We start from the raw sequence: 26,255 nt of genomic DNA, 5'->3' as shown, positions 1-26,255 counted from the left end.
CGATCCCGTTAATCGACTCTTTCGACCAGCATGGCCACCTGTTACGGCAAGCATGGGTTGCTGAAGACATGGTCATGTGTGGTCATGTATAGTGACTTGATTGACGGCGTGTCAATGTACACCCATGTACACAATGTTGCTCATGATATCAACCACTGTCGTCACGAGATACATTACCTACTTGCAATGGATTGTAAGGAAAGAGAGTAAAGCAGAAAATAGAAAATAAACTTTATTTAACTCAGATATCAAAAGTACAAATATAAAAAACAGTTTATGTACAAGTACTTTTATATACATAAGTAGGATACTGACACGGTATGGAACCTGTGTCTAGGCAACGGCCCTAACAACCAGGAGTATTGGTTGTCAGGGTGATTGTGGTCAGTGTGAGGGAGTACGATATGTGTGATCTGTACACAGATCGGTTTATACAGAGGGCATGCACTTGAGGTAATCCTCGCATCGGTAACTGTGGGGATAATCTGGAATGTTGACCAGTTGTCAACCTCCAGGAAATCCATGAGCAATGAACAGGGAGATCTAGTCTTGGTGTCAGCCGTGGACCCGCAGTCCGCCAAACACATCCGGTTTCGATCCACAGACTTCCGGTCGTCCACACGGCGAGCATTGGTTCCGGTGTTCCAGCCCGCACAGACAGCCTTCGTTCTGGCAACATGCGCAGTCGGTCCGCGAGGGGTCGAAGGCGCACTGACACCCGGTGAGTGACAGGGTCCACCCGTCCACCCCGTTCTCAGGGGACGTCTGACCTGCAACACAATCAATACAGTACTATATGACGTACTACACAAACAAAACAGTATTATATGACGTACTACACAAACAATACAGTATCATATGACGTACTACACATTCAATACAGTATTATATGACGTACTACACAAACAATACAGTATCATATGACGTACTACACAAACAATACAGTATTATATGACGTACTACACAAACAATGCAGTATTATGTGAAGTACTACACAAACAATAAAGTATTATATGGCGTACTACACGATTAATGCAGTATTATGTAAAGTACTACTCAAACAATACAGTATGACATGACGTACTGCTCAAACAATTTAGCATGACATGACGTACTACACAAATAAGAGTGTGACGTACTACACACACACACGCACACATTGCATCACACTTTCATGGCTGTGAAACAACATACATTCTCTCACTTCAGATCACAGGACTTCTTGTATGTTTTAGTATACAGACTTGATCGTAACGGTATTCGCAATAGCTTGACATGTCGAAGGCCTGAGTTTGATTCCCGCAAGGGAACAATGTGACGATATTGTGTAATGCTCATTTCTGGTACCCCTCGGGCTCTAATATCGCTACACACCTACACACTTACACACTTACACACTTACACACTTTCACACTTACACACTTACACACCTACACACTTACACACCTACACACTTTCACACTTACACACTTACACACCTACACACTTACACACTTACACACTTACACACCTACACACCTTCACACTTACACACCTACACACTTTCACACTTTCACACTTACACACTTACACACCTACACACTTACACACTTTCACACTTACACACCTACACACTTACACACCTACACACTTACACACTTACACACCTACACACTTACACACACACCTACACACTTACACACCTACACACTTACACACCTACACACTTACACACCTACACACCTACACACTTACACACTTACACACTTACACACCTACACACTTTCACACTTTCACACTTACACACTTACACACTTACACACTTACACACCTACACACTTACACACCTACACACTTACACACCTTCACACTTACACACTTACACACTTACACACCTACACACGTACACACTTACACACTTACACACCTACACACTTACACACCTACACACTTACACACCTACACACTTACACACCTACACACCTACACACTTACACACATACACACATACACACTTACACACTAACACACCTACACACTACACACTTGTGACACTATTGGTCGTGAGACTAGGGACTGTGGGTGTGAGAGGTGATGTAACGACTATGTCCCCAGCCGCCATCTGTCTTCAGGGACAACTCACGTGTGCCGCACAGGCGGGCTTCCTGACTGCACAGGGCGCACTGGTTGGGGTTCGGATCCGGGCACTGACAGGCACCAGCCTCACAACACGCGCAGTCGGTCCGGTTCTTGTCGAAAAAGCATGGACAGCCAGTCTGGTTGCTGGAAACGAAATAGAGAAATGAAGCACGCGTCAGACAACTGGAGCCACGGTGTCTCGCACACCCGACGTTGTGTTGACACAGACGTAGAGCTGAGAACCAGGCAGGCTTCCCTTGAGAGATCGTCACACACACCTTGTCAGTAATGAAGAACACTACATATTTCTATAGCCATTTGTTTCAAATTGTATCCTGTATTTATTTCTGAAGTAAAGTATTTGGGTTTGTTTACAAGCTAACACACTCCAGAAATGACAGAAATCAGAAACAGTTGCATCTATCCATGTCAGTAGTCATGGCGACCGCTTCTGATGCTCCATATGACGAGTCAGTACGTCCCTCTGGAGGAACAATGTTCCTACACTACCTTACACGCCAGGCATCTGAAGTATCTTAGACATTTATCAAAATGAAGTCAGTATCATGTCTATAATGAATAAAAGCAAGGACGTTTAACTTTGTTCCAAGAGTAAATGGTGAAAGTAGAAGTTGAAATCCCTGCTTTGAATAGCATGTCGTCAGAGGAACTCCGTGGTAGCATGTGTGGCATAATATGTTCATACATATCTGTAGAGGGTTGTGATATTTCCTATACGAATATATTATGCTCTACACATATCATCGAGTTCCTGTATATAGGTGCACAACCAGCCACCGAGAAACTGGAGATGTGTGAACATAGACACAGCAAGACTTCTACCCACAACCAGCCACCTCCCGTCACCCCCAGGAAGACTACATGGCCGTGGAACTAACATCTCAATGGAAGGATGTCCTGGCCACACTCACCTGGTCCAGATGTCCCATCTGTCGAATCTGTTGTTGGTAGGAAGGCATGGCGCTGGGAAGGCCGCGAGTCTTGACACTGGAGAGACGTGACAACGCAACATTCACATGATGTACACTTTTATATACATTTGTGAAGGTTTATATATCCAGTTCGTCAAGTTATTGTGGTGTCACCAACATTGGCAAAGTATCAATTAAGTTAGATGATAAATTGCTTATTAGAGCTTTATGCAAATGTGTGTCATCACACAATTGTAATGTACATTTTAGACGTAGAGGAGCAGAAGGTGTAACGAGAATCTGTGAAAACTGCCAATTTCGGGCGATTTAGGATTAATTTCATGTTTCATTAATATGTAAAAGTATGAGAAAGGAATATTCCCACATATATGCACAGAAACAAGATGTTAATGATCAGTCTTATAAAATCGAACAACTATGCTGTTATACGTCCACTGGCCATATTGTTGAAATATATATTCTCTGTCACTTTTTTGTATATCACATATCACGTAAGTAAACAAATGACAGTGAAATGTCATCTGTACAAAGAGCCATGTGGCCTTACACAAACTGTCTGTCTGTCCGTCCGATTATAAAGATGGGGTATCAACACACATCTGTCGTCAAACTAGACACAGCAAGACCTCCACGTAATTGGGATACGATGACATGCATCAACCAAGTCAGCGAGCCTGACCACCCGATCCCATTAGTCGCCTCTTATGACAAGCATCGTCCGGATCTTCAAGGGTCGTTTGTTACGTGTAGGAAAGACACGCTTCAGCTAGCAGTTGGGTGAGTGAGAGTTTAACGTGGCTGTGACCAGTATTGAAGTTATATCAGCGTGTCAGCTTGTGATGCAGTCTTAGGTGTTAACTACGAGCACGGTGAGGTGCTGACACACCTGGAATAATCCGCAGAACTCTTGGACTCGAACTCCTAACAGACACAACGTTGTCTGCCACGGTTAAATCACGTAATTCTGTGAACATCTCGGTGTTTTATCCGGCTGGACCTAGGTGCCGTTGAACATAACAATCTTAGCGCTGTGACTGTCGTTAGTCTATGTACAGGTATGGGAGTTACGATCACCTAAGCGCTAAGATCGCTCTGTACAACGGCACCTGCCCGCCAGTGAAGACATATCAGGAAGACAAGACAGTAAGCGTGACATATCCCTGCATGAACTGCACGAGCTGCACGCGCTGGTGCCCCACTCACGTGACGAGGTCCATCTCTCCTGGTCTCTATCCGGGTCACACAGCTCCGAGGGGTTCCTCGGGTTCTCCTCACGTGCACGTCTGCACGTGCCTTCTATGAGACATGTATCGTTCTGAAATAAATAGCATGTCCACATGAAGCACGTGTTGTTCCGACTGTTATTAACATGCGTCTTATTCATACACTGTCCTATTCATTTTATACAGAGTTATACGTGGATTTGAACATAAATTGGCCGGCAAAAGGAAATATTGCCCACGTGCGAAGGTGGCTGAATATGAAACAAAGAAGCAATTCGATGATGATGTATTTGAAAGGGCATTCAGCCAAGGAACGTATGGATAACATTTGTAATGCTTTGGTTAAATCCTATTTTCAAGTGTATACTGTCATTGTTTATATGCCTGTTCGCGAGAGAGAGAGAGAGAGAGAGAGAGAGAGAGAGAGAGAGAGAGAGAGAGAGAGAGAGATTCCACACTGCACACTGGCTCATCCTGTCACAGGCGAGACACACCTACCCTGATGCCACACTGGCCCATTCTGTTACAGGCGAGACACCTACCCTGATGCCACACTGGCCCATCCTGTTACAGGCGAGACACCTACCCTGATGCCACAATGGCCCATCCTGTTACAGGCGAGACACCTACCCTGATGCCACACTGGCCCATCCTGTTACAGGCGAGACACACCTACCCTGATGCCACACTGGCCTATCCTGTCAGGCGATACACACCTACCCTGATGCCACACTGGCCCATCCTGTTACAGGCGAGACACACCTACCTTGATGCCACACTGGCCCATCCTTTTACAGGCGAGACACACCTACCCTAATGCCACACTGGCCCATCCTGTTACAGGCGAGACACACCTACCCTGATGCCACACTGGCCCATCCTGTCAGGCGAGACGCACCTACCCTGATGCCACACTGGCCAATCCTGTTACAGGCGAGACACACCTACCCTGATGCCACACTGGCCCATCCGGTTATAGGCGAGACACACCTACCCTGATGCCACACTGGCCCATCCTGTTACAGGCGAGACACACCTACCCTGATGCCACACTGGCCCATCCGGTTATAGGCGAGACACACCTACCCTGATGCCACACTGGCCCATTCTGTTACAGGCGAGACACACCTACCCTGATGCCACACTGGCCCATCCTGTTACAGGCGAGACACTCCTACCCTGACGCCACACTGGCCCATTCTGTTACAGGCGAGACACACCTACCCTGATGCCACACTGGCCCATTCTGTCAGGCGAGACACACCTACCCTGATGCCACACTGACCCATCCTGTTACAGGCGAGATACACCTACCCTGATGCCACACTGACCCATCCTGTTACAGGCGAGACACACCTACCCTGATGCCACACTGGCCCATTCTGTCAGGCGAGACACACCTACCCTGATGCCACACTGACCCATTCTGTCACAGGCGAGACACACCTACCCTGATGCCACACTGACCCATCCTGTTACAGGCGAGACACACCTACCCTGATGCCACTATGACCCATCCTGTTACAGGCGAGACACCTACCCTGATGCCACACTGACCCATCCTGTTACAGGCGAGACACACCTACCCTGATGCCACACTGGCCAATCCTGTTACAGGCGAGACACCTACCCTGATGCCACACTGACCCATCCTGTTACAGGCGAGACACACCTACCCTGATGCCACACTGGCCCATCCTGTTACAGGCGAGACACCTACCCTGATACCACACTGACCCATCCTGTTACAGGCGAGACACACCTACCCTGATGCCACACTGACCCATCCTGTTACAGGCGAGACACCTACCCTGATGCCACACTGGCCCATCCTGTTACAGGCGAGACACACCTACCCTGATGCCACACTGACCCATCCTGTTACAGGCGAGACACCTACCCTGATACCACACTGGCCCATCCTGTTACAGGCGAGACACACCTACCCTGATGCCACACTGGCCCATTCTGTCAGGCGAGACACACCTACCCTGATGCCACACTGACCCATTCTGTCACAGGCGAGATACACCTACCCTGATGCAACACTGACCCATCCTGTTACAGGCGAGACACACCTACCCTGATGCCACACTGGCCCATCCGGTTATAGGCGAGACACACCTACCCTGATGCCACACTGGCCCATCCTGTTACAGGCGAGACACACCTACCCTGATGCCACACTGGACCATCCGGTTATAGGCGAGACACACCTACCCTGATGCCACACTGGCCCATTCTGTTACAGGCGAGACACACCTACCCTGATGCCACACTGGCCCATCCTGTTACAGGCGAGACACACCTACCCTGATGCCACACTGGCCCATTCTGTTACAGGCGAGACACACCTACCCTGATGCCACACTGGCCCATTCTGTCAGGCGAGACACACCTACCCTGATGCCACACTGACCCATCCTGTTACAGGCGAGACACCTACCCTGATGCCACACTGACCCATCCTGTTACAGGCGAGACACACCTACCCTGATGCCACACTGGCCCATCCTGTTACAGGCGAGACACCTACCCTGATACCACACTGACCCATCCTGTTACAGGCGAGACACACCTACCCTGATGCCACACTGACCCATCCTGTTACAGGCGAGACACCTACCCTGATGCCACACTGGCCCATCCTGTTACAGGCGAGACACACCTACCCTGATGCCACACTGACCCATCCTGTTACAGGCGAGACACCTACCCTGATACCACACTGGCCCATCCTGTTACAGGCGAGACACACCTACCCTGATGCCACACTGGCCCATTCTGTCAGGCGAGACACACCTACCCTGATGCCACACTGACCCATTCTGTCACAGGCGAGATACACCTACCCTGATGCAACACTGACCCATCCTGTTACAGGCGAGACACACCTACCCTGATGCCACACTGGCCCATCCGGTTATAGGCGAGACACACCTACCCTGATGCCACACTGGCCCATCCTGTTACAGGCGAGACACACCTACCCTGATGCCACACTGGACCATCCGGTTATAGGCGAGACACACCTACCCTGATGCCACACTGGCCCATTCTGTTACAGGCGAGACACACCTACCCTGATGCCACACTGGCCCATCCTGTTACAGGCGAGACACACCTACCCTGATGCCACACTGGCCCATTCTGTTACAGGCGAGACACACCTACCCTGATGCCACACTGGCCCATTCTGTCAGGCGAGACACACCTACCCTGATGCCACACTGACCCATCCTGTTACAGGCGAGATACACCTACCCTGATGCCACACTGGCCCATCCTGTTACAGGCGAGACACACCTACCCTGATGCCACACTGGCCCATTCTGTCAGGCGAGACACACCTACCCTGATGCCACACTGACCCATTCTGTCACAGGCGAGACACACCTACCCTGATGCCACACTGACCCATCCTGTTACAGGCGAGACACACCTACCCTGATGCCACACTGACCCATCCTGTTACAGGCGAGACACCTACCCTGATGCCACACTGACCCATCCTGTTACAGGCGAGACACACCTACCCTGATGCCACACTGGCCAATCCTGTTACAGGCGAGACACCTACCCTGATGCCACACTGACCCATCCTGTTACAGGCGAGACACACCTACCCTGATGCCACACTGGCCAATCCTGTTACAGGCGAGACACCTACCCTGATGCCACACTGACCCATCCTGTTACAGGCGAGACACACCTACCCTGATGCCACACTGGCCCATTCTGTCAGGCGAGACACACCTACCCTGATGCCACACTGACCCATTCTGTCACAGGCGAGATACACCTACCCTGATGCAACACTGACCCATCCTGTTACAGGCGAGACACACCTACCCTGATGCCACACTGGCCCATCCGGTTATAGGCGAGACACACCTACCCTGATGCCACACTGGCCCATCCTGTTACAGGCGAGACACACCTACCCTGATGCCACACTGGACCATCCGGTTATAGGCGAGACACACCTACCCTGATGCCACACTGGCCCATTCTGTTACAGGCGAGACACACCTACCCTGATGCCACACTGGCCCATCCTGTTACAGGCGAGACACACCTACCCTGATGCCACACTGGCCCATTCTGTTACAGGCGAGACACACCTACCCTGATGCCACACTGGCCCATTCTGTCAGGCGAGACACACCTACCCTGATGCCACACTGACCCATCCTGTTACAGGCGAGATACACCTACCCTGATGCCACACTGGCCCATCCTGTTACAGGCGAGACACACCTACCCTGATGCCACACTGGCCCATTCTGTCAGGCGAGACACACCTACCCTGATGCCACACTGACCCATTCTGTCACAGGCGAGACACACCTACCCTGATGCCACACTGACCCATCCTGTTACAGGCGAGACACACCTACCCTGATGCCACACTGACCCATCCTGTTACAGGCGAGACACCTACCCTGATGCCACACTGACCCATCCTGTTACAGGCGAGACACACCTACCCTGATGCCACACTGGCCAATCCTGTTACAGGCGAGACACCTACCCTGATGCCACACTGACCCATCCTGTTACAGGCGAGACACACCTACCCTGATGCCACACTGGCCAATCCTGTTACAGGCGAGACACCTACCCTGATGCCACACTGACTCATCCTGTTACAGGCGAGACACACCTACCCTGATGCCACACTGGCCCATCCTGTTACAGGCGAGACACCTACCCTGATACCACACTGACCCATCCTGTTACAGGCGAGACACACCTACCCTGATGCCACACTGACCCATCCTGTTACAGGCGAGACACACCTACCCTGATGCCACACTGGCCCATCCTGTTACAGGCGAGACACACCTACCCTGATGCCACACTGACCCATCCTGTTACAGGCGAGACACCTACCCTGATGCCACACTGGCCCATCCTGTTACAGGCGAGACACACCTACCCTGATGCCACACTGGCCCATTCTGTCAGGCGAGACACACCTACCCTGATGCCACACTGACCCATTCTGTCACAGGCGAGATACACCTACCCTGATGCAACACTGACCCATCCTGTTACAGGCGAGAAACACCTACCCTGATGCCACACTGGCCCATCCTGTTACAGGCGAGACACCTACCCTGATGCCACACTGACCCATCCTGTTACAGGCGAGACCCACTTACCCTGATGCCACACTGGCCCATCCTGTTACAGGCGAGACACCTACCCTGATGCCACACTGACCCATCCTGTAACAGGCGAGACACACCTACCCTGATGCCACACTGACCCATCCTGTTACAGGCGAGACACCTACCCTGATGCCACACTGGCCCATCCTGTTACAGGCGAGACACACCTACCCTGATGCCACACTGACCCATCCTGTTACAGGCGAGACACCTACCCTGATGCCACACTGGCCCATCCTGTTACAGGCGAGACACACCTACCCTGATGCCACACTGGCCCATTCTGTCAGGCGAGACACACCTACCCTGATGCCACACTGACCCATTCTGTTACAGGCGAGACACACCTACCCTGATGCCACACTGACCCATCCTGTTACAGGCGAGACACTCCTACCCTGATGCCACACTGGCCCATCCTGTTACAGGCGAGACACCTACCCTGATGCCACACCGACCCATCCTGTTACAGGCGAGACACACCTACCCTGATGCCACACTGACCCATCCTGTTACAGGCGAGACACCTACCCTGATGCCACACTGGCCCATCCTGTTACAGGCGAGACACACCTACCCTGATGCCACACTGACCCATCCTGTTACAGGCGAGACACCTACCCTGATGCCACACTGGCCCATCCTGTTACAGGCGAGACACACCTACCCTGATGCCACACTGGCCCATCCTGTTACAGGCGAGACACACCTACCCTGATGCCACACTGGCCCATCCTGTTACAGGCGAGACACCTACCCTGATGCCACACTGACCCATCCTGTAACAGGCGAGACACACCTACCCTGATGCCACACTGACCCATCCTGTTACAGGCGAGACACCTACCCTGATGCCACACTGGCCCATCCTGTTACAGGCAAGACACACCTACCCTGATGCCACACTGACCCATCCTGTTACAGGCGAGACACCTACCCTGATGCCACACTGGCCCATCCTGTTACAGGCGAGACACACCTACCCTGATGCCACACTGGCCCATTCTGTCAGGCGAGACACACCTACCCTGATGCCACACTGACCAATTCTGTCACAGGCGAGATACACCTACCCTGATGCCACACTGACCCATCCTGTTACAGGCGAGACACCTACCCTGATGCCACACTGGCCCATCCTGTTACAGGCAAGACACACCTACCCTGATGCCACACTGGCCCATCCTGTTACAGGCGAGACACACCTACCCTGATGCCACACTGGCCCATCCTGTTACAGGCGAGACACACCTACCCTGATGCCACACTGACCCATCCTGTTACAGGCGAGACACACCTACCCTGATGCCATACTGGCCCATCCTGTTACAGGCGAGACACCTACCCTGATGCCACACCGACCCATCCTGTTACAGGCGAGACACACATACCCTGATGCCACACTGACCCATCCTGTTACAGGCGAGACACCTACCCTGATGCCACACTGGCCCATCCTGTTACAGGCGAGACACACCTACCCTGATGCCACACTGACCCATCCTGTTACAGGCGAGACACCTACCCTGATGCCACACTGGCCCATCCTGTTACAGGCGAGACCCACCTACCCTGATGCCACACTGGCCCATCCTGTTACAGGCGAGACACACCTACCCTGATGCAACACTGGCCCATCCTGTTACAGGCGAGACACACCTACCCTGATGCCACACTGGCCCATCCTGTTACAGGCGAGACACACCTACCCTGATGCCACACTGACCCATCCTGTTACAGGCGAGACACCTACCCTGATGCCACACTGGCCCATCCTGTTACAGGCGAGACACCTACCCTGATGCCACACTGGCCCATCCTGTTACAGGCGAGACACACCTACCCTGATGCCACACTGGCCCATCCTGTTACAGGTGACACACCTACCCTGATGCCACACTGGCCCATCCTGTTACAGGCGAGACACACCTACCCTGATGCCACACTGGCCCATCCTGTTACAGGTGACACACCTACCCTGATGCCACACTGGCCCATCCTGTTACAGGCGAGACACCTACCCTGATGCCACACTGGCCCATCCTGTTACAGGCGAGACACCTACCCTGATGCCACACTGGCCCATCCTGTTACAGGCGAGACACACCTACCCTGATGCCACACTGGCCCATCCTGTTACAGGCGAGACACACCTACCCTGATGCCACACTGGCCCATCCTGTTACAGGCGATATACACCTACCCTGATGCCACACTGGCCCATCCTGTTACAGGCAAGACACACCTACCCTGATGCCACACTGGCCCATCCTGTTACAGGCGAGATACACCTACCCTGATGCCACACTGGCCCATCCTGTTACAGGTAACACACCTACACTGATGCCACACTGGCCCATCCTGTTACAGGTAACACACCTACACTGATGCCACACTGGCCCATCCTGTTACAGGTGACACACCTACTCTGATGCCACACTGGCCCATCCTGTTACAGGTAACACACCTACCCTGATGCCACACTGGCCCATCCTGTTACAGGTGACACACCTACCCTGATGCCACACTGGCCCATCCTGTTACAGGCGAGATACACCTACCCTGATGCCACACTGGCCCATCCTGTTACAGGCGAGACACACCTACCCTGATGCCACACTGGCCCATCCTGTTACAGGCGAGACACCTACCCTGATGCCACACTGGCCCATCCTGTTACAAGCGAGATACACCTCTCCTGATGCCACACTGGCCCATCCTGTTACAGGCGAGATACACCTACCCTGATGCCACACTGGCCCATCCTGTTACAGGTGACACACCTACCCTGATGCCACACTGGCCCATCCTGTTACAGGCGAGACACCTACCCTGATGCCACACTGGCCCATCCTGTTACAGGTGACACACCTACCCTGATGCCACACTGGCCCATCCTGTTACAGGTGACACACGTACCCTGATGCCACACTGGCCCATCCTGTTACAGGCGAGACACCTACCCTGATGCCACACTGGCCCATCCTGTTACAGGTGACACACCTACCCTGATGCCACACTGGCCCATCCTGTTACAGGCGAGACACACATACCCTGATGCCACACTGGCCCATCCTGTTACAGGCGAGACAGCGGGAGTCGTACACCACGTAGAGCACCTCGTTACTGAACAGCGCCCCGTTTGTTGTGAGTGAGATGAGGAACCCATGCAGCGCCCGGTCTGAAGGAGAAACACAACACTTGATGGGTGGAGATTCACCCCGAGGTCTGTGTGTTTGTTTGTCATTTAACGCTGCACTCAGCATTATTCAAGCTATATGACGACGGTCTGTAAATAATCGAGTCTGAACAAGACAATCCAGTGATTAATATCATGAGCATCGATCCACGCAATTGGGAACGATGTCATGCATCAACAAAGTCAGCGAGCAGGACCAACCGATCCCGTTAGTCGCCTCTTACGGCAAAGCAAAGTCGCCTTTCACGGCACGCATAGTCGCCTCACCCCAAGGACACGCGCACAGAGATATACGAACACATTGCGCTGTTTTCTCAACCATCTTTATGTTACATTGATACAAGCAACCAGGGCCCCGTTCCACTAAACAATCTTAGCGCTAAGATGATCGTAACTCCCATACTTTGACATAGGTTTACGACAATCATAGCGCTAAGATGATCGTAACTCCCTTACTTTGACATAGGTTTACGACAATCATAGCGCTAAGATGATCGTTACTCCCATACTTTGACATAGGTTTACGACAATCATAGCACTAAGATGATCGTAACTCCCATACTTTGACATAGGTTTACGACAATCATGGCACTAAGATGATCGTAACTCCCATACTTTGACATAGGTTTACGACAATCATAGCGCTAAGATCACTTTGTGGAACGTGCCCCAGAACGACGAACATATTGCAGTCATGCCATTCTTAAAGACACCATTGAACACATGTCTGACCACTTAGACATACGTCTTAGACATTAGTCTTTATCATGTAACATATTCATTTGTTGTTTAACGCCACACCCAACAATGTTCCAGCTTTATGACGGTGGTCTGTAAATAATACAGTGATACGGTTTTATAAACCAGTGATAGACCATTGGGATACGATGACATGCATCAACTGATCCCGCCAGTTGCATTTTACGACACGCTGAAGACAAATTGCAACCCGGATGTTCACGGGTTCACCATGCAACATCCGGGCATGTTAAGCTGCGTGACGTCACTGTCTACCTTCAGGTACTCTGGCATCAGGGAGGTGACAGCCGACTTCTCGGGAACTCTCGAAATCCGCGGGGACGATCGAGAAGTTGTTTCCGGGCGTCAGGTTGCCGTTATCTATCTGTAGAAACACAGGAAGGGTATATAAAGTTCCGGTGTATTAATGAAGGGAGATTGTGGTACGAATTACATGAACTAGAACAGTCAGACTGTCTCTGAAAAACCTCACGACAGTTCACAGTGTAGCATTCCGATTGATCTGTCAGCGGTATCGAGCCCAGTGTTCGACCATAGTGACAAAACCCTGATGAGGACCCAAGAATAACAGAAGGAAAAGTGGCTGTGCATATGAAAAACCTCGCCGAGCCACGACTGCATGCAAGTCATACGGAATTCATAAGCATCAACATTAACTTGTTCCACTGTTTGTTCGCTCAAACTGTGAGATTTCAGACAACATGCGGCCCACTTGACCATATCCGGTTACAGGTTTCCGTCCGATACCGAGGACCAATGAATGACATTGTTAGTGTTGTCCAATCGCAGCCTTCGGTTAATCTGCTGCCGCCTGTCTGTTCAGACGAGAAGACAGGAACCCAGTCAAAAATCAACACAGCTTCAGATTTGACCGATTCTTGATTCCGCCTGTGCCTTATCACTTCCGCTATAACTACGAGTAAAGACAGTATATTATATGGTAAACCCGTACTCACTCTAACATCCCGCACTCTACATGCGATGTTTGGAGTTTCATGGAAGTTGTCGACGATGAGGAAGGCGATGCGACAGGGACGTCTCCGAGAGTTGCACAGGCCGTTCCTGGGGAGAAACATATTGATCTGAGTATGTATGATGTGATAACAGCGTATGTCAGGACTCACCACATAGAGGCCGAAGGACAACATAGATACACGTCTACATACAGGCCGGAGGTACAGGCGTGGGGAATACACAATCATTGTTAACACTGACCTCAGCCACGGTGTCCACCTCAAACACTGACCTCATAATCCGGATGATCTGTGGCGGTCTCGCGACTTGGACGGAGCAGTCTGGCGCAGTGAAGCCCTCGTCACAGAGACACGTGCCGGCGCTGCACACGCCCCTCAAGCTGCACTGGTTGGGACAGATGTTCTTGGTAACTTCTGGTGGTGGGAGTCGTCTCCCTTGGCCGTCGGTGCCGAAGTTGCTGATGTTTCTCAATATGGCTTCCTGGCAGCCCGCCTCCAGGGCGGATACCGACGCCTGCAGGAAGACGGTCGTCTGTGCTGCCTGGGAGAATACACGTACTTGCAGGTGAATAATTCCTTAGGGTCAGCTTTTTTGATAAAATGTACCCCACCCATATGTATATACAGTATACTGTTCCCATAGGGTCTTAAGGGTGACTTGTTATGTTTTCACCATAGTATTGACATAATACTGACATAGTATTGACTCAGGTGAGCTACAACATTGAAAGCTAAGATATACATGTTATGGATATGGTTACAAATATGCACAGATTTCACTCATCGATTTTGGGAGGATTTTTTGCAATCAATCAATCAATCAATCAATCAATCAAAATGAAATACAACATGAGATAAACACATGGAGCAAAGAAACGGTAAACTTACAACCATGTCTTCAACACAGGAAGACACAAAACCGGAGGTGTCGAAGCCGACGATGGTGGCGCACCTGACGCCGAGGGTGAAGTTTGCGATGGCGGTGAGGCACAGCTGGTTGGCGCGGGCCTGGGTGATCTGAGGCTGCACGGGGAGGTTGGGGTTGAAGCGGGGAAAGGGGTTAACCTCAGCCCCTGGAGTGAGGATTGTGACGTTGATACCCACGCTCGCCGTGAAGTTAACTGAAGGGGAAATGTGTTTGTGTTTCTTTAGCGCCGCATTCAGACAAGTTCTATGTGACGGCGATCTGTAAACACACGAGTCTGGACCAGGCAAGCCAGTGATTGACATCATGGTCATCGCTCTACGCAACTGGGATACGATGAAATGCAAATCAGCCAAGTCAGCGAGCCTGGCCACTTGATCCCGTTTGTCGTCTCTTACGACAAACATGAGTTGGCGGAGACCAATTCTTAGACGCGCTAGTATGTAATTTTGTCTTAATGGTTTTCCAGCAGAGGCTGAATCCCCATTTATAAGCGTTATGAGAAAATTTACACATTCGTTGATCCGTTTATCGAACAATGCTTATTGTCTGTTACACAATGTGGGCCGATGTGCGACCGGCAGGTGACACTAGGGGGTAAACCTAACCGGTCGTGACTTTAACCTGTGTGCCACCCTACGTCACTACTCCCGTGTTGAGTGCTGGGACAGTTGCTGACTGTGGGGTCATAACAAGATAGTACATTGACTTGTACAGTGACTTGTACATTGACTTGAACATTGACTTGCCTGGTAAAGGCATTGACACCGACACGTTACATATGAATAATATGGACATTATACAGTACACTCTGTCTTCATTGATGCCATAACTTATCCAATGTTACTTACTGATAGTGGGTATAAATAGCAGCAAGAACTGTAAACAGCGATGCGAGTCAATGTCGGGTGTGCGACAACTTCACTTGTGTCTTAATAAAAACACACCCCACAGCTACTCGACCGACGTGTAACTTTTGACGACAGGTCTCCCCGAGAACAGAAAGCGGCATCTGATGGGACAACTGAATGGTGTGTTGTCCTATGTGTAGGCGTCAGCCTGACATGATCGTACAGTAGTTCTAGAAGCTACTCACAGTTAATCATCGTCCTGAAGTTGGGCCTGTCGGGGACGGCAGTGGGGCCGGTGACGCGGACTGCAGGCTCGTCGTTGTCGTCGTCTATCACCGATGCATTTTGAGTCCGCGTTACAACTCTATCCGTGACATCGTGACACGACCGGCAGAGCTGAAACCAGTGGGCGTTATTTAGATGCTGGCGAGGATGAAAGTGTGGCTTGTTCTCAGTCTCCAATATACCAATATGTGTCAGGGGAGAATAACATCAAGTCTGAATCAGACAACCAGTGATTGATAGTATGAGCACCGTCCCCGCGCCGTCGTAAAGGACAGGAACACAAATTCTCCAACCCGATCTATTTAGTCTTCTCTTACAATTGAGCCAGTCTGACTCGGAACTGGACGCAGCAAAGATCATATTTGAGGATGACCTGTTTGAGGATGACGACTGTGTGGATGACGTGTATGAGGATGACGTATGTGACGTGTGTGACGGTGAGGTGTATGAGGGTGACGTGTGTGTTGTGTGAGAATGACGACTGTGGGGATGACGTGTGTGAGGCTGAAGTGTGTGAGGATGACGTATGTGACGTGTGTGACGGTGAGGTGTATGAGGGTGACGTGTGTGTTGTGTGAGAATGACGACTGTGGGGATGACGTGTGTGAGGCTGAAGTTTGTGAGGATAAGGTGTGTGACGTGCGTGAGGATGACGTGTGTGAGGTCATATGAGAAGAATGGGCATGGTGTTGGAATAAACAAACGTACATGAGATTGCATGATGGAAGCCTGTGTGACGATCAGCCGTGATCAGAGTATGGTGGTCGTATGACACAAGGATGACAAGGACGTATGACTCACATTTCTGACCGGGTCTTGTATCACTCTGTTGTTTCCACAGTCAGCCGTCCTAGTGATGTTGTTGCACAGACACTGGGTGACGATGTTGACGTTGTCGTATCTGATGACGCGTCTGGTGGGTTGGGAGCGAGTAGCACCGTTCAGCAAACTCTGGTCTACTCGGAGTCTGCGCGGAACAGAAGATAGCTCTATGTATCAGGTGCCGGAAGGACCTATATGGTAGATGCTGTCACATACTGCACCCGGGACAAGATTTAGACTGGCTGAGTTTAGTGCAAATAGTTGAACAACAAATTATCCAAAGGAATTTGATGAATTTATAAATCAGTGAATCAATACTATAAAACTGTCTCAAATATTTTTAAGAAATAGGTACATGTCACACAGTCTCAATCGAGAATGAAATCTTCTGAATTGGAGGGTTGCCTGTTTCGCCACTTACGGCAGGGGACACCAGAAATGGAAATGGAAATGGAACCCGGGCTTCGGCGTGACGAGTGAACGCTGTACCCACGAGACTACACACACAGAATGCTACACCTATGTTCACATGGGCAACACTAGCGACTGGCGCCTCCTTACCTCCAGGATCGGAAGAACAGAGTGGGGACGTTATTGTTGAGCTCGAACGTTTGTCCATCCGGGCCTCTCAGCTCGTTGTCAGGGTTACCGTCGAACGTGCCACATATGCCCTGCACGTGTCCGAAGTCCTCCGCCGGCACCTGCACCTCCACGTTGATATACGTGGCGAAGTCCTGCACGCGTAGCCATGACCCTGACGCGAAGGATATCTGGAACACGTGCATCAGATGACGTCATTAAAACTGACTCAGGCATGTGTGTACTATACTCACCGCCAAACGAAACGCGACTACCATGCTTGTTGGTTAATAAATGAAGACTTACTCATATTCAAGAGATATTAGAATAGCTCGATGCACATACGAACATACTGGTATGTTATGTGAACCGATGCTCATAAACGCATCACATGTGACGTCATAGATCCATGACTCGAGATGCACCATTTGTCTCGTGCAGGATTAGCGTGTACAGTTTGGAAATCATGTGCAGCATATCATGACAAGATTAAAGACACTTTGTGGTAACACTTGACTGATTGTTAGTTCTGGCATTAAGTGCTACACATTGGAAACATCTCTTCTTAATGTACATACGTATCCATATGTTTCTATGGTTCGCGTTTCTTTTGATGGTGAGTATATATTGTGTGTCATGTCAGCACGTCTATCATCTTAATGTCGGTCAGTCCAGTTCCGTGTTGACCAGAAATCCGTTGGACGTTAAGCAGATAAGATGGAGGCTTATGCTGATTAATATGTATAATAGTTGCTCGGGAACAGTACGTCACGTACTACAGATTAGAGATGCCCAGCCACAACAAGCCAGTGTCGGTCTACACAGAGTCAGACATGATTATATAGACAGACATGTGTCTTTCAGTAACAGTCCACCGGCCCATAATTCATTAACTTGGCATGGTAAATTACGCATGCTGGAGTAAAGACCATGCACATAGAAATTTCATTCATGAATAAAAGGTATTAAGAATTTCTTAATTTGAACGTTTTTGCTAAGAATACATCGATATTATGAAGGACAATATTATTTGCATCAGCTGTGGGAATGTCACAAGAGATGAATATTCAGTGTAATATGGCGAGGAGTTCCATCTTCTTATATCGTTCTCATATAAACATCACGTGGTATTCATCCTCGACGTATTCACGGTTTCTGGACAGAACAAACATCGGAGAATCGCTCATTATGGGGAACATGACTGTTTCTTCCAAGTTCAACATTTAAACGGTAAAAATTACAACTTCACTTTCAAATATACATCTTTATGTAATGTGGAATGTAACTTGTTGAATAACGTTCTACGTTCAACACAGGTTTCAACACTGAACATTGTAATTACATTTCGAGGATAATTCTATAGACAAAGTCCAGTTACAGTAGAGATTATCAGATAGTCTTTTCTGAATTCATAAAGAAATAATGTTATATCTCTGTTTTTCTTGTACCCAGACCAGTCCGAAACCTGAACTAAGCAAAGGGCTTTTTTATTGATGTCAGTCTGCCCACCTCATCCAGTGATGTTAACACGAAGGCTTGGCGAGGTAATCTGTGAGAGTCACGATGAAGATGAAGATGTCTGCACAAATACTTCACTGTTCTTGTCATATACAGACTACAAAGGGAGTATATGTTCACCCACAGGAAGTGTGTGTCTGTATGCTTACTCAGTCCAGAGCGTGGATATATCCAGGAATAATTTAATTTTAATGTGAAGTTTACACGAAATGCGGCTTTTCAATTGGACGAGAGGTCGGTCACATGACCGCGTTACTTTCGTTCATCAGTGAATGAACGACGCATTTTGACGTTCAGCGTTTTTCACGAGACTGTATTCTTGAAAGGACGTAAACACTGACAGACTACTTTTGGAATTCTCTAGCACGAATAAATACAGAAGCGTTGTTGCATTTCGAACCGTTAATCTTGAACTAAGCGCTTGGCCCTCACTCTATGAAGGTACACACTCCACTGAACTCACACAAAGCGAAAGTCAATTCTTAAATGACCTACCATAAAGTTCCTGCCGTCGTTCGTCCGCTTGATCTGTGTCCCCGCAGCCAGGCTCCCCCCTGACACAATCCGCACCCGGGCGGGCGGGGCACCCCACCGCTGGCGGCACACGTCGATGGCGATGGTGTCAGGGCCGTCCATGATGGCGACGGCACACACGCAGGCGCGACCCACGCACTCGTTGGTTCTGATGTTCACCTGGTGGGAGAGACTTCTGTTTAATAAATTCTCTAGGCTCTGGAGACCACAGCTGTACACACAGCCCGACGGTACTGATGTACAGAGAGACACAGGTGCACTCAAGGCGGTCTTACCTCAAACTGGCGCTGCGTGCTCCTCAGCAGTACGAAGTCCCCGACCTCGTAGAGATGCAAGGTGCTGAGGAGAGAACCCAGAAGATGAAGAAGATGATGTATCAAGAGACCACATCAGTAATACATAATCGTGACAGTCTCGCGGATAAGCGTGAGAGCGTTCACACGGTGTTGGGTACATATCAGGTCCCTGCCTCAAAACAATCTTAGTTCTATGACAATCTATCAACCATACTTTAACATAGACTTACGATGGTTGTACCGCTATGGCAATCTATCGCGCATGCATTAACATAGACTTACGGCTGAGGCAATCATATCGCCCTTACTTTAGCATAGACGTATGACTTTCGTTGCGTTATTACACGTTATCGCCCATACTTTAACAGACTTATGGCTATCCTAACGCTGAGGCAATCGCCCATGCTTTAACATAGACTGTCTCAGTACTTAAATTGTATTGAGAAAACGATGATGGCCTCTTTTTAAGCATTATCGTCAACTCTTTTCTGAGACAAAATAGTTCACTACAACATTCCGACCCACGTGATCGGACCCTCACGTGTTGACGACACAGAAATCGCGCCTCGTCCCCGTGATGTGACCAGTGAGTGACACTTACTCTCGACCCTCGAATGTTCTGATGTGTGGATCTGCAAATGCCGAGCAGCGTCGCGTCTCCCCATCCACTGTGAATACCTGCAGCAGGATGTGTTCGATGTTGTGAACATGTACAGTTTATAGGACTAAATACAGTGAACACTTAACTGTAGTTTATTGGGATTAATTTTGCGAACACCTACAGTATATCAGAAGGATAGCATCTATCAGCTGGTCATAAAACACATGAGTGAATGAGGTTTGGTGTTAACGTCGCTTTGAACAGTATTCCCCTTTTATCACGGCGTGTCAGCTTAATGTGGGAGGAAAGCCCGTGTGATGCAGGTCTTAGACGTTTACCACCGCACACCATCTTCTAACTTACTTCCAGTGGCGTAGCTACAAAAAGCAAGTGCTTACACTTTGAAATCGTTACACAAATAAAATGAAATAATTTACTAAATTACTATAGTGCGTTCTTATTTCTGTCGTTTGTCATAGTTACATGATCGTGACATTGTGTTAATGTACAGGTTGACCCGCCTACCAGTGTCAACATTGTGGTTGGTGAGATGGTTCAGCATGTCGCGGATTTCGCCGAACCACCAACCTTCCGCTCTCAGGGCAGACACTCTATCCACTACACCACGGAGGCGGTCCTAACGTAAGGGAGTATCGCAACGTTCACAGTGAGACACGGGACAGCATGACCCGGCCGTGTTCACGATACACCCTGTTGTATAACTGTTACCACACGCCATGCTCGAGTAACCGTGACACCTGCACGTGACAGTCATGTCACCCATACGATAAGTCACGCACACTTCTCACTTTGAACATCACCGCAGATTTGTCACGGACAGTCAGGCCACCTGGCGGGCGCACCTACCCTGAGTCGAGGCAGTCTGTAGCCCCGCCAGATGTCCGGGGCGTTGATGTAGTTGGCGATGAAGGTGACATGGAGTTCCTGGTTGCCGTCCCTAACGAAGTCCCTGGTGGCTTGGACGGTGGTGGAGATGGTGGCGGTGCGGGTGTTGAGGTCCCAGTGGTCACGTGTCAGCAAGAGGAGGCACTGATTGGCTGTCGCGATGTCCTCTGGTGACAGTAACAAAAAGTTGTATACTACCAAAACATGACATGACTGATTAACTGTAGGAATATGAAAGAAACTGGTGGTCATTAACTTGTCTTGTGTTCATACATCCTCATACACGGAGGTAGGCGAAACCAGAAGTCAGGTGGAAATATTTCCCAAGTGTAGTTCATGCTGTATCCATGACGACTATGAACTCAAGAGATAACTGCTGCTACTGCCTGCGACATCGTCACGTTGACGGTGTTATGGCCTGGTGAATATATACAGCGTTCGGTCGTCACGACAAGAACCCGGGTTCGAATCCCAAAGTTGGTACAATGAGTGAAGCCCATTTCTGGTGTCCCCTACCGTAATATTGCTGGAATATTGCGGTGTAAAAACATACTTATTCACACTGTCGAATAAATCCCTGGTTTTCTGAGGGGTACTCACCTTTCGTGTGTATGAAATTGTGAATACAGGGTATATGAGGACATTAAACTATTACAAAATTGAGTGAGTGAATGAGTTGTATTAACTCCGCTTTTGTCACGTGAACAGGCATGATGCTGATACACCTTGCGACATAATCGGGGCGAAGCGGGATTCGAATCTACAACCATAGGTCCTGATGGACGTAACTCAGACGCCTCAGACGACGGGTCCACTCGTTCCCCGACACACACCCCACACAGCCCTCCGCCAAATACTATATGACTATGTGCAAATAGCATATTGAAATAACGAGTCAGCAATGATTAAGAAAGGCCTAAAAAAGGTGTGAAAATAGAAACGTAGAATATGAACAACGGTTCACGTGTTCAGCTGAGTTTTTTTCAATACACGATGTACGATGCAAATTGTACAATACACGATGGTCGCCCCGGGGATTCAGGGTTAGAATAGGTCCCTAGCATCTTATGTTTGTCGGTCATCAAATGGATCTGGTTGTCGAACGTGGTGACTTGGTTTATTTGCGTGCCGCGGTACCCCGACAAACACAGTACAACAATACACTATGATTGTACAACACGCTGTACACTGCCAAAGTCACGCGACAAATGTTTTTTCTTTGTTCATGCGAAAAAATAAAGATAAAATTCCTTACGAGAAAACAACCAAAGCATTTAGAGTTAGTGTGAAACGGTTGTATTTATTTTCCAACGGAACTAACGATAGTTGGCCAACAATGTCAGATAATCCTATCAGAATATCCAATAATGGCCTCACCCCAACTTCCGCCTGTGACGTCAATGTCAAGGTGAATGTTACAACGTTGCTGTGCGCCTGTGCACAAAACCGGAAGCGTTGACGTCACGTTGATCTGCTGGGGTCCCCCTGCCTCTCGTACAGTCACGACCGGCGGCGCGACCTGGGAAGAGAGTCACGTACGTTCAATAGTCACACCGAGACGACACACTGACACAGATAGGAAACTTGCAGCCTTGACACATGCTAATAGCGGCTTAGTGTCCAGCAGGTGCGTGTTGACAGGATTAGGAGTGTCGCTCAGTTTGTAACATCATACATTCAATGAGAGCGCGAGTAACAAAACACCTCGCAATGGAACTAGCATTAATTAGGAAAACAACATATTTGACGCTGCATGTTATGTTTCAGAAATAGACTTGCTTCAGGATCTCTTATGGATTACGGCATATGTCACAGCAGCAGGAAGTATGTGATAGGCAGATTAAAACGTAAAGTCGTTGACGTTATTGTACATTAAAAAAAACCCACACATCTCAAGGTCGCAAGCATTTAGTGGGAAATAGTGAGTGAGTGAGTATGGTTTTACGCCGATTTAAGCAATATTCAAGCAATATCACGGCGCGGACACCAGAAATGGGCTTCACACATTGTACCCATGTCGGGAATCGAAACCAGGTCTTCGGCATGACGAGCGAACGCTTTCACCACTAGGCTACCCGACCACCCCTGGTGGGAAATAACTATTTAACTTCCTTACAAAATGTGTGGCCTAGATTTCACAAATAGCTCCAGGTGTCGGCCGGAAAAACATCATGGTTACCGCCAGAACACAAGGCACCATGTGACCAGCGTGTGCTCAGTGTGTGGGATGGGTGTGGTCGAAGTGTGGTCAGTGTGGTGTGTGTGTGTGGGGAGGGGGGGGGGGGGGGGGGGGGGGGGGAGGGGGCATGTAAGTTGTGTGTGGTGGAGGATAATGGCGTGGTGTGGCATGTTAGTGGTGTGAAGTGGGGGATAATGGCGTGGTGTGGCATGTAGGTGGTGTGAAGTGGGGGATAATGGCGTGGTGGGCGTGGTATGGCATGTAGGTGGTGTTAAGTGGGGGATAATGGCGTGGTGTGGCATGTAGGTGGTGTGAAGTGGGGGATAATAGCGTGGTGTGTGGCATGTTAGTGGTGTGAAGTGGGGGATAATGGCGTGGTGTGGCATGTAGGTGGTGTGAAGTGGGGGATAATGGCGTGTTGGGCGTGGTGTGGCATGTAAGTGGTGTGAAGTGGGGGATAATGGCGTGGTGTGGCATGTAGGTGGTGTGAAGTGGGGGATAATGGCGTGGTGTGGCATGTAGGTGGTGTGAAATGGAGGATAAGGGCGTGGTGGGCGTGGTGTGGCATGTAAGTGGTGTTTAGTGGGGGATAATGTCGTGGCGTGGCATGTAAGTGGTGTGTGGTGGAGGATAAGGGCGTGGTGGGCTAGGTGTGGCATGTAAGTGGTGTGTAGTGGAGGATATTGACGTGGGGTATGTTTGGGGCATGTGAGTCATCCTTAAACGAACTATGTCAACTTATAAACGTTACGTATACAAATGCTTCTGGGCAATACATAGTATTGTGTAGTGAATACACACTTTCGCACAATCTATGCAGAAGTATGCAGACATAACCTACCCTCACTCCCCCGAAGTAGCCGTTGCTGGTGAGGATGGCGCTCCTGACGTTGGGTGTAGTCACGTAGTAAGCATCGGCCCTGCAGCGGAGCTGTAAGACACAAGGCAGCCATGACAAACTCGGAGGCGACCTGGTCTCCTCACAGCGACACTCTCGCCAATGCAGTCGTCTACTTGTATAACGGTTTGGGTTTGGGGTTTGAAAATAACAACTTGCATAAAGTTTGAGAATGATTAATTTTTATAAATTTTGAGAACGTATAATGTTTAAGAATGACTGCTTTAATACTGTTTGAGAATAACTTTTCCTATGCAGAAAACACATACGTACGAGAGTTGTTGATTTTACAGCACTTCCACGCTGGCGAGGTGAGTGAAGTGGCATACTTTATTCACCATATTGTTGGTCCTTACTTTTATCAAGAAATCAGATACTAACAACATATTGACACTCACCTAAAGGTCAACAGTAAAATGAAACACAAATCCTAAACATTTCAGGAAAATGATTATAGCTGACTTATATACCATCTTAGTCTTGTATGTCTCAACACGGGTCTTATAGCTGACCTATATACCATCTTAGTCTTGTGTGTCACAACACGGGTCTTATAGCTGACCTATATACCATCTTAGTCTTGTATGTCTCCACACGGGTCTTATAGCTGACTTATATACCATCTTAGTCTTGTATGTCTCCACACGGGTCTTACAGCTGACTCATATACCATCTTAGTCTTGTACCTCTCCACACGGGTCTTACAGCTGACTCATATACCATCTTAGTCTTGTACCTCTCCACACGGGTCTTACAGCTGACTTATATACCATCTTAGTCTTGTACCTCTCCACACGGGTCTTACAGCTGACTCATATACCATCTTAGTCTTGTACCTCTCCACACGGGTCTTACAGCTGACTCATATACCATCTTAGTCTTGTACCTCTCCACATGGGTCTTACAGCTGACTCATATACCATCTTAGTCTTGTACCTCTCCACACGGGTCTTACAGCTGACTCATATACCATCTTAGTCTTGTACCTCTCCACACGGGTCTTACAGCTGACTCATATACCATCTTAGTCTTGTACCTCTCCACACGGGTCTTACAGCTGACTCATATACCATCTTAGTCTTGTACCTCTCCACACGGGTCTTACAGCTGACTCATATACCATCTTAGTCTTGTACCTCTCCACACGGGTCTTACAGCTGACTCATATACCATCTTAGTCGTGTACCTCTCCACACGGGTCTTACAGCTGACTTATATACCATCTTAGTCTTGTACCTCTCCACACGGGTCTTACAGCTGACTCATATACCATCTTAGTCTTGTACCTCTCCACACGGGTCTTACAGCTGACCTATATACCATCTTAGTCTTGTACCTCTCCACACGGGTCTTACAGCTGAATCATATACCATCTTAGTATTGTACCTCTCCACACGGGTCTTACAGCTGACTCATAAACCATCTTAGTCTTGTACCTCTCCACACGGGTCTTACAGC

General features: G+C 49.2%; 1 protein-coding gene across 4 annotated transcripts in view; it reads right to left on the bottom strand.

Annotated features, from left to right (window-relative positions):
- Positions 1-219: 219 nt before the first annotated feature.
- Positions 220-26,255, bottom strand: part of LOC124123789 (von Willebrand factor D and EGF domain-containing protein-like) — a 126,472-nt gene continuing 100,436 nt past the window's right edge. For all 4 annotated transcript variants that reach the window (XM_048390986.1, XM_048390987.1, XM_048390989.1 and 1 more), the window contains 18 exons: positions 24,741-24,830; positions 23,098-23,239; positions 21,682-21,887; positions 20,815-20,891; positions 20,193-20,256; positions 19,879-20,076; positions 17,848-18,056; positions 17,266-17,431; positions 16,425-16,575; positions 15,292-15,524; positions 14,676-14,944; positions 14,386-14,491; positions 13,685-13,793; positions 12,525-12,652; positions 4,275-4,386; positions 3,051-3,126; positions 2,123-2,262; positions 220-770 (listed from right to left, as the gene is read on the bottom strand). In XM_048390986.1, the coding sequence (XP_048246943.1) occupies positions 556-770; positions 2,123-2,262; positions 3,051-3,126; positions 4,275-4,386; positions 12,525-12,652; positions 13,685-13,793; positions 14,386-14,491; positions 14,676-14,944; positions 15,292-15,524; positions 16,425-16,575; positions 17,266-17,431; positions 17,848-18,056; positions 19,879-20,076; positions 20,193-20,256; positions 20,815-20,891; positions 21,682-21,887; positions 23,098-23,239; positions 24,741-24,830 (2,691 nt within the window). In that variant the 3' untranslated portion in view covers positions 220-555. The remainder of the gene's footprint in view (positions 771-2,122; positions 2,263-3,050; positions 3,127-4,274; positions 4,387-12,524; positions 12,653-13,684; positions 13,794-14,385; positions 14,492-14,675; positions 14,945-15,291; positions 15,525-16,424; positions 16,576-17,265; positions 17,432-17,847; positions 18,057-19,878; positions 20,077-20,192; positions 20,257-20,814; positions 20,892-21,681; positions 21,888-23,097; positions 23,240-24,740; positions 24,831-26,255) is intronic.

The sequence above is a fragment of the Haliotis rufescens genome, unplaced genomic scaffold (assembly GCF_023055435.1).
Source record: "Haliotis rufescens isolate VD_foot unplaced genomic scaffold, xgHalRufe1.0.p SCAF_9, whole genome shotgun sequence".
Lineage (NCBI taxonomy): Eukaryota > Metazoa > Mollusca > Gastropoda > Lepetellida > Haliotidae > Haliotis > Haliotis rufescens.
The sequence above is the reverse complement of the archived record's forward strand: the minus strand, read 5'-3'. Positions and strand labels throughout refer to the sequence as shown.